At 31.5% G+C, this 10,733-nt stretch overlaps 1 protein-coding gene across 1 annotated transcript; it reads left to right on the top strand.

Moving 5' to 3' along the window:
- Window positions 1-368: 368 nt before the first annotated feature.
- On the top strand, window positions 369-2,780 carry LOC137826856 (D-mannose binding lectin protein with Apple-like carbohydrate-binding domain-containing protein). The gene is made up of 2 exons (XM_068633004.2): window positions 369-1,136; window positions 1,674-2,780. Exons 1-2 carry the CDS (start codon window positions 732-734, stop codon window positions 2,673-2,675), a joined length of 1,407 nt encoding a protein of 468 aa, XP_068489105.1. The 5' UTR covers window positions 369-731; the 3' UTR covers window positions 2,676-2,780.
- Window positions 2,781-10,733: the final 7,953 nt, after the last annotated feature.

Below are 10,733 nucleotides of genomic sequence, written 5' to 3'. Positions count from 1 at the left end.
ACAACAATGGCATAGAAACACACTTTTTTAAAGACCTGACACAATAATTAGATGACAAGCTAAAGAAAGTTAGGCACCGGTAATAAATTATGATTAAATCCATAACTGTTTAATATTAGTCCGTTTTGCATAACTATTAATTGTTTTAATAACAATAATTTTTTTATTATGGAAGAATTAATGAATGTTTGGATTAAACCTGATAAAAATATTTTCACTTGGAAAGTAATCAAACTTTCCTTCTTCAAAATTAAATCTCGTTATTTTGTATTTGAATTTATAAAAATACTTTCTAAATTATAATCCAAAGAAAACGTTGACGAATGACGTTATTTAGTCAGAACTGAACGCACTCTAGGAACTCTCACATGCGAAAGTCTGTGTCCAGCCATCAAAGTGGTGGTTACTTTATGGTTTTTTTAAGCCCATAAAGCTGAAGAAGAGTTTGTGGAAGAGAATAGAAAACCAACAATTCCCCAGTATTTGTAATGAGCAATCCCACCACATGGTGGATTCATTGGTACTAATTGTTTAAGGCAATGAACAATATGAAAGCTGAAACACTTTTCGGAAGTGGGAGGTGTGAGGTGGGTCTTGCAGAGTTTCAGTAATCATGCTTACCTTTTCCTTCACTTCCTCTCATCAATTCTGGCCTCAACACACCACCACACTCCAAACCCACCTCCCAAAACAATCAAAAACTATTTCCAAAAGTGAAAAAGGAAAACTTGATGTTGTTTTCATTCATGAAGCTTTTACCTTTTCTTCTCCTCCTCCTTGTTCTCTTGTTCAATTACGCCTTTTCTGAGTCCGGTGTTGGTGTTGGCTACCAACTCATGGTGGCAGTTCCTGTGGAGTATGAAATGGATTTCAAAGGGAGGGCTTTTCTTGTGGAGAACAATCAGACAGCTCCAAATTTCAGAGTAGCATTGAGCATTGAGGCCATCAATGGGAAATACTCATGCTCATTGGAAGTTTTCCTTGGGAATGTGAAAGTTTGGGATTCTGGCCATTACTCCAGGTTTTACATCACTGAGAAATGCTTGCTAGAGCTCACTATGGATGGAGATTTAAGGCTGAAAGGTCCAAAAGAGAGAGTGGGATGGAAGACTGGGACTTCTGGACAGGGGGTGAAGGTAAAACTGTGACACTTTACATACCAATGCAATGGTTCTAGTTGAGTCTTAGCTTCGGTATTCAAGAATGCAGATTTAGCCATTGGAACATGCTATTTAGATAGATTATCAATTCAAATAATTATCACTACACAAAATAAATAAATGGGTTGCATATACTGTTTCTAGAGTTTAATTGTAAGTGTAAATTTGTTTTCAAATTATCCACCAATCAGAAATAGTTGTTGGTATCATGTTTAAGGAAATTTACTGTAAAAGTCAATAAATTTATCATAAGACAATGTCATTTGATGGAATGAAATGAAAGTGCTAAAATCCTTTACACTGTTAGTGCATGCACTATTTACTCTTTCTTTTTCAACCGAGAAAAATTCCAGCCATTAATTTAAAATTTTTGAGACTTCACACATTGTTCAGAGTATATGATAAATCCCAGTCTTTAAAAGGAGATAGTATATAACTATTGCTCATTGTCAATTAAGCTGAATTGCACAGAGTCTAACGTATGATTTGTTGCACTGAATAATTTCGAGGCAGAGATTGCAGATACAGAGGTCAGGCAATCTAGTGCTTGTAGATGCACTGAAAAATATAAAGTGGCAGAGTTTCAATTTTCCAACAGATGTTATGCTCTGGGGTCAGCAACTTGATATTGCAACTCGCTTGACATCTCCCCAAAGCAACTCAAGTTTGTTCTACTATTCTTTTGAAATTGAGGACAAGAAGGTTGCTATGTATCTGAACTATGGTAAGTTGAGGTATTCTTACTGGGGTTTTCAGCCTTCCATGAATAGAAGTATTACATATGTCAAACTGAGTTCAAGAGGGCTGGTGTTGTTTGATGTCAAGTACAAGAAAATTGCACAAATTCCATCAGAGGGGATTCACCCGCTAAGATTTCTAGCACTGAAGAATGATACAGGAAACTTTGGCCTCTATTACTATTCACCTGAGAAAGGAAATTTTGAGGCATCTTTTCAAGCACTTAACAGCACATGTGATCTTCCAATTTCTTGTAGACCTTATGGGGTATGTACATTCTCCAATTCTTGTTATTGTATTCAGCTTTTGACAAATGAAAACAGGGGTGGTGCTGATTGCAGCGGGGACATTTCAGGAGGGTTTTGCAATGGTAAGGAGGCAGAAATGCTAGAACTTGATAACATAAGTAGTGTGCTTAAAAATGTAACTAAAATGGTCAATATTAGCAAAAAAGAATGTGCAGATTTGTGCTTACAGGATTGTAAATGTGCTGCTGCTTTATATTTTGGAAACGCAAGCACAGATACAGCAGAATGTTATCTTTACAGACTAGTGCTGGGTCTCAAACAGGTAGATAAAGGCACTGGATTTAGTTACATGATTAAGGTCCCAAAGGGAACTGGTAAAAATCACGATAAGCATAGCGTGAAAAGATGGGTGTTGGTTGTGGCTGGAGGAGTTGATGGATTCATTATTCTACTTCTTGTTGGAGGGTTTGGGTACTGGTTGGTTAGAAGGAGAAGTCATACCTTGCATTCTCAGACCAGCACTAGGTAGCTGTTGAGCAAAACATGGACCAGGTTTTATATATCAGTTCATTTGTGAAAAAAACAAAACAAGTAGAAAAATCATTCATTGAAACATGTAAACACAATTTTGGTTGATTTCAGGAGAACGACATCATAGATTATCCAAGTAAATTGGATTTTTTTTAATGAGGACAAAATGTTGCATATTTGCAGCATATAGAAAATTTGTTTTTCAATGATGGAGAAATAGAAATGTGAACTTTTAGAATCTCAATTTCTATAGTCCAAATACTTGTTTGGTTTTTCCATGAATCATGAAAATGGATTTTCTGGCTTTGAATCCTTTAACTACTTGATTATCTTGTGTTTATTATACTTATTGACTAATTTCATCAACAAAACAAAAAGCTACTGTAATCAAATATTTGTGAGAATAGTATTAAGGGCAAAAATCCTATAAGTTGAGATATGAGAAAATCTTTCTTCTTTGCTTTTCATCTCTCAAATTGGAACTTTATGATTTAGATCCATTCTTATATATTGCAAAGGATTGCAGGATATATTTATTTTTCAAGCAAAATAATTCATTGCTCCCTACTAAATCAAAATCAAAACATGTATTACTATGGTCATTAATTCATCAATTAGAAATGCAAAAGTCTTACCCATTTATGTCTCATTGAGATGGTACTAACCATTGTAGTAAAAGTTTGATATTATTGGATCCCATGTGGCAAGGTTGTTCTAAGATTACATAGTATCTCATAATATTCACTAAATGGTTCAAAGAGAACATGATCAAATAAAACTATAAACTTCTTCTGGAAACTGCTATGGTTATTGGGTGGAAATGTCACCTTTTCACCATTGCATAACTTATGATGGGTAGTTTTGTTATTAATAGCAGCGGAAACTCTGCTGTTATAGTAAAAACGGATTGATTGATGCATGATAAGAGCAGATCTTATACTACTATCTCTTCCTTAGGGTTTAAGTGTTCTATTATGTGTAATTAAACACTGTGCAAGTGTTTAATTAATATCTCTCACTCATGTGCATTGAAAGCATTACAAACTCTATCTACTAATATCACTGCAATGCTAACTCTAGGTTCTGCACATTCAACTAAGAAAGGCCTATTAGATTTAGAATGTCTAGAAAGGAAGAACCATAACTAAAACGGGACATTAATGGTTAGTGCTATGCTTTTCTATATAATGTACTTAATGCATAGGACACTGAACAAATTAACTTTTCTTATGGGAAAACCAACTGTCATAATGAGATATTATAATTGTATCCTCATAAATCATATTTATAGAATTTTAATAAAATTGAAGAATGGGAAATCTTTCCTTTGTATATTAACGTATAGTACTTTATAGTCCAAGGATGGTACTATATGATGAAGTTGAAAATTTATGATCATATCTTCAAATACAAAAATCCAACACTTAATCTTTATAATTGGGAAATTTCTTTAAGTACCCCTGTACTTTCTTCTTGCACCTCTACGGTTGTTGGAAAAGTTCAAGTTGTTTATACTTTCTTCTTGCACCTCTACGGTTGGTGAAAAAGTTCGAGTTGTTTATGGATAAGAAATATTTAGGATTGTCTAATCCAGAAAATTATTTAAAATTGTGAAATTTGGAATTTAAAACTTAAAATTGTATTTTAGATTATGCAATATATTTTGAATCGTATAATCTAGATATATTTATAGATTCGAAAATATATTTTTAAAATTTTTACATTTATTTTTCTTTCACTTTCCTTTTACAACTCCATTTATTAATAAAATATTATATTTAATTAATAAAATAAATATAAAGAAAATTTTGAAATAAAATAATAATATATTTAGTTGTAAAATAAAATTGGAAAAAATATTAGTGTCAAAGAATCATTATTCATTTAAAATATTTTTTCCAATTACGTAATATGGAAATGCATTATAAATTGTACAATCTCGAATATATTTTTGAATTGTATAATTTGAAATATATTTTCAAATTGCATGATTCATAAATCTATTTTGCATTGCGTTTTTCTTTTCAACAAGGAATAAAATAAATTGATAGACATTTTAGGGATACTCTAATCCTTATATATAAAATCAAAGTTCGGACCCAAGTAAAACTGTATAAGACATACAAATAATGCTCGACAAGTATATATAATCCTACCCAATTTACAAGCATAAACCTCTATTGTGTCTCATCAACCAATACAACTAGCTAAACCAAGAAACCACTGGAAAGAACTCACATCTCGCAATACAACAACTACGTTGGTTGAAGTTCAAGCAATTGCTCACCTGCTGTTGCAATGGTTGAAGCCCTGGCAATTGTGAATTCCTTCAAATTATGATAAAATTGGACAGGTCCACATAACACCATTGTGACTTCTCCACCCATGTGTTTTCTTTTGTCCAAATTCCTCCTTTAACACTCATCCTTCATCTCATTATTGTATGCCCATTTAGATTAAACCAAGATATGCACAATAGGTTGTTAGAAAAGATGGCTTTAAACTAGAGGGGGGTGAATTGTTTAAAGAGGTTTTCGCAATCTTTTCAAAGCTAGAATGAACTTATTTTAGAAACCAATTGATCAGCAATTCAGGTAGCCAAAACAGCAAGCAAAACTGTAATACTAGAAAAAACAATCGGTTGTTTCTTCGAAACAATCGGTTGTTTATACCAGCAAACAACAAACAAACTGAAATTAAAGAGTTAGGGATAGAGAGATTGTACACAGTTGTTTATACTGGTTCACTCCAAACAAGAGCTACATCCAGTGATGGAGGAGGGCCCAAGCTCACCACACTATGAAAGCCAAAGCTTCCAAGACTAGACCGTCTAGCCCATGCTAAGGAGCGTCTAGTCTCAAATGGAGCGTCTAGCCTATGATGAGGAGCGTCTAAGCCATAATGAGGAGTGGCTACATAAGGAGCATCTAGTAGGAATCCTAGACCGTCTAGCTCACCACACATGGATCAAGCTACAGTTTTGGGAAACCTTGTAATTGTTACATGGAGGCCCATTAGGGGTGCTTAGTAATTAGAGTAGTGTAGAAAGCATAAATAAGTGAACATTCTAGAATGTATGTTGTTTGGCCGGTCATGAGCATGTGCCATGTGCCATGTGCCTTGTCATTCTTGCATTTCATTTGGCTCTCATTTCATTTACACTTAGCTTAGCTTTTACGGTTCTAATAGCCTATAAATAGGAAGGCTATCTCTTGTATTTTCCAAGTTTATTGTGAGTAAAGTTATGTTGCCATTTTGTGCCAAGCTTTGCTTCTCCCTAGAACTCTAGGCTCTAAACTTCACATCCTTCACCTTTCCTTGGGCTGGCCGAACCTCCCAATATTCATACACACCATGCACCTTCAAGATCAACATCACTCTTAGGAGGATCTTGCACACACACATCCATGGCTTCCGCACCATCTCTTACATGATTCAAGAAGAACTTCATGAATTTGCCATCATCCAGTCTTCTCAGAAACCCTGAGGATATCCACTAAGCAATCACCACTTGATCACTTACACCACAACCATGAGAATGACCTTGAACACCTCAAGAACACACAGCCAATCTCAACAAAACACACACACGAATTGTTCAGTAGTTTACAAAGATTACACTTGTTATAGATGAATATCTGAAATCAATACAAGTAGAATCCTATTCAGCACCTTGATCAATCTCTCAACTCTTAAGCAATCTCAGAACTCTTTGAAAAACTCTTAGATCAAAACTTTGTTTCAAGATTCTTTTAAAACATAAAACAGTTTTTCAGAATATATCTAAGAATATAGTTTGTTATCAAATCTTAACAAACTCTTAATTGCATTTAAAACAGATTGGTCAAAGCATTTAATGACTGGAGCGTATTCAGTTAAAGCATTTAAAGCTCAGTCAAAGAAAACAGTTTTTCTGTTATGGTTTCAAAACAAACAATCGATTGTTTCCTCGAATCAATCGGTTGTTTTGTTACTTAACAAAATTTCACCATTCAAAAACAGTTTTCAAACTTTCTCAAAACACCTAAGTGTAAACAATCGGTTATTTCGACAAAACAATCGGTTGTTTCAACTTAGTTTGAAAAACATTTTACTTTGTTAAAATTGAGATGCTAATTGCTTTGAGATTTAATCTAAGGGTTGATTACAACATTAAACTACCCCAGAACAAAGCTTAAACCAGCACAGTAGCATCAAGCAAAGCAGAGGCTTCATCATCCTTCAAAGGATTTGGATTCTTCAAAACATTGAACACCACTTGGTTCAACATAGGTATCCAATAGAACTTAGTTACCACTATTTGCATTGACAATGTTGTTAGTCATAATTGTTTGCACCTTCTCTTTACGCTTGTTTCTGCAACAAATAATAGAACCCTTTCCCACCTTTGCTTAAAAATCAAAGATAAAAGAGAGCATATAACACTCTGTTGCACCTACTCGGAACATATTACTTAAATACTTAATACAAAGATGAGATTGATGGTTAAACCATCCAAAAAGCTATTTATAACTAATAAATCTGAGACATTGTAAATGGTATACGATCCAATCAGAAAAGAAGAATGAAATGCATTGCGTAATCAAGAAATTCATAATATTTTTTTTTAAATGTATTATAAATAACTATAAGTTATTTATTAAATAAAACTAATTTTAGATACCAAAATAATTATTTATTATTTTATTAAATCAGAGACCATTTTATAAACTAAAAATATTATTAGTATCTAAAGTAGTTTCTATTATTAATAAAAATCTATAAAATAGTTTCTAACTAGGTATTTACTCATTAACTACCAATGTTTTAAATACTTATTACTTTATATTCTAAATTAGGCTCTATTAGTCTTTTAGATATTTATTTAGAATATAAAATATTAGTAGCTAAAACATCTAGCTAATTTAGATATCAATTTAAAAATTATTTTATAAATTTTTATTAATAGTAGAAATCACTTCAAATACAAATAATTTTTAATTTCTAAAATAGTATTTAATTTAATCAATATATAGTAATTAATTATTTAATTGCTATTTAATGTTTTTTTATAGTGAATTATGTAATTCGAAATAATTTATAAATTACACAATAGAGAATAATTTTTTTAATTAAAGAATCTTAAATGTGTTTTGGAATCAAAATTGTACCACCCAAAATATATCTCCAAATCTCAGCAATCCCGAAAATGTAAATATGAACAATTTTGACTTTTCTAATAGCTCGTGGAAGTGCATGAAAAATTCATGACTTTGAAAAAATAAATAATCTTATAATTGTTTAGTAATAAGATAATGGGCCACTTGTACATAGACATAATACATAAAAAAAAACATGCTTTTAGATGATTTTCACTACTCTCACTACAAGAAAATCATGAAATAAAAATCAATTTTTAGAAAGTAAAATAATTAGTTGTAATAGTAACTAAATTAGATATCATTTTAGAAACTATTTTTTTATTTTGTTTCTAAATTAGTTTATATTATTGTTAAATAGTTTTTAAATTAGTATTTAATTAGTAACTAAGGTTTTTGGTTTCTAAATTAGTTTTTATTATTGTTAAATAGTTAACTATATTTAGATAAATTATTTATCTTTTTGTATGATTAATTTCTGTTATAATACAACTTAGGCATATATAACATTATATGCAGCACACTGAGGCCAACACTGTAACAGCATTGTACATGTAAATGAAAATAAAACCAGCAACTAATATATGTATGTATTCACAAACTATTCTCTCAACAAAACAAATTCATTCTACTAGGCTACATCTACAGCACCTTCCAATTAATTCTCAACAAAAATGAATACAATTTATACTTTCTAAGATATTAAATGTATTCACTTTTAATTTAATATTTTAGAGTATAAGACCACTAGTTTTTTTTTTTCAGCTATAAGACCATTAGTAGAAGGTAGATATACCATCACTCTCAACAATTACTCATCCATTGACTCCTAGGCTCCTAAAAGAGCAGATAATTTCAAAATGATTAGTTCCTAACCTGATGAACAAGATTTTTAAAAACAATATGTAGACGCAATGTCACTCACAACATCAAGGTTTTTAGACTTTTTACAACCGAAATAATAGTTGTATGGATTATATTTATTTGTAATAGCAATAACTATGACGAAATTGCATATAGAAATAACAATATTTTTTATAGAATTTTTTTATTGTATATAAGTGAGTGCAAATTTTATAAGTTGGTTTTACAAAGTTGAATTAAGCTTAAATTGTATTTCTTAATATGAAATTAAAGTCATTTAGAACCTATTTTAACAAATATTTGTGTTTTGTTGGATTTATCAGATCATATAAATCGCTTTCGGACCACTCATATTATATAGTATTAGATACGAGTCGATAAATCTCGGTTTGAGAAAGATATATTTGATATTCACATCAACTAAAAATAAAAACATTTTATAAGAAATAATGTCTAACAAACAGGTTGCATAACTTTTCGTGTTATCTCTTTCCTTATTAGAACACGCTTATAAACCAGAAAATACTAAAAAGTATAAAAAAGCAGAATTATATCAACAGGACAAATATTTGCTAATACAAGTTATGGCCTCTTAGTAAGCTAGTGTCTCAAGGTAGTCTCAAAATTGTAATGCATCATAAATTTGATGAGATAATCAAATAGATGCTAAAGTACTGATGATTAAAAGCAATAGAGCCACATTAACTGCTTGCTGGAGCTGCACCAGCTATTCAAACTTTACATGCATTAGGAGAATCAATTGCCAAAAAAGGTTCTCAGTTTGTACTCTTCTTTGGAAAACTATATTATATATACAAAGAAGTTAAGAAAACCTTAAGAATCAAGTAATCAACCAAAGCGAGAAGTAATGAATATGTATTTACGTTTTCCAGCTAACACAAAAACTACTTCACCAAACTTTTGCTATATGAATATCATCTTATTTATTCCTCAAGTAAATGATTAGCTTCACCCATACTGATGATACAATCACAAGATCTCTGGTTGGTGGTGCACAGAAAAGTTAATGGTGCAGTTGCTACCTAAAAGAACTGCTGCAGTGTCCTACTGATGTTTAAAGCGTATTTGGTGCCGTAAATAATGTATCAGTTAGACCATGTTACATATTAAGATCAACGATTTAAAGTTTTAAGTCTATGTATGTGAAAAAAAGTCAACATAATATGGTAAATAGATATTTTGTTGCATCATCATCTTGTACTGTGGACTCTCATAGTAACCCTGTCTACAGTGAGGGGAGTTATAGAAACCAGACTCAATTATGATGTTCAATTATGATGTTCATGTGAGGTTGCCCAATTACACAAATAGTAATATATGGCAATTATCATCATGCTCCTTCTCAGAAAGTGCCTTAAACAGAAGGAGGAGAAAATAGAAAGAGAAAAATAAATAAAATTTGAGGGAGAAGAAGAAAATAGGAAGCACTGACAGTGAAATTAGACGCTAGTTGCTGATCTGAACACAGAAGATGAAGATTTCCCATTGAAAGCAGCCACATCCAAGACACTGTTTGACAAGTCACGTTGTTATCTGTTCATGGCATTGTTTTATCAATGTTTGATGGTTCCACAGTACAGTTACAACACTGAAATATAATGGAGGTACAGTTGTGTGGGTCATAATTTTGCTGTCAATTACGCCAATTTAATAAAAATGCATTCTAATGATATTGATCATATCTGTTAATTCCAGGAAAATGATTTGAATTATTCATCAAGTCATGTTAGGGGGCTCTGAACAGTGTTGAGTATTTAGATAAAAGTCATCTCCTATAACTAGTAATTTACGTGGATGTGAGTTTATTTTTAAGTTAAATTTGAATATGACGATTGAACAGGTTTAATGTGTGAAGTTCGTCATTTCCCTGTTTGGTTTATTTTCACTTTTTGCAATGAAAAGTTCAACGTTTCAGTTAAACTTGAAATGGTTTATTTTCAAAAGAAATTCTATTAATTTTTTATGGTATATGTAAATCCTTGTTCAAATGATTAAAAGGGATATTTTCATTTTTAAATCTCTATTTACATAAT

The sequence above is a fragment of the Phaseolus vulgaris genome, chromosome 8 (genome assembly GCF_051622355.1).
Source record: "Phaseolus vulgaris cultivar YP4 chromosome 8, ASM5162235v1, whole genome shotgun sequence".
Lineage (NCBI taxonomy): Eukaryota > Viridiplantae > Streptophyta > Magnoliopsida > Fabales > Fabaceae > Phaseolus > Phaseolus vulgaris.
The sequence above is the reverse complement of the archived record's forward strand: the minus strand, read 5'-3'. Positions and strand labels throughout refer to the sequence as shown.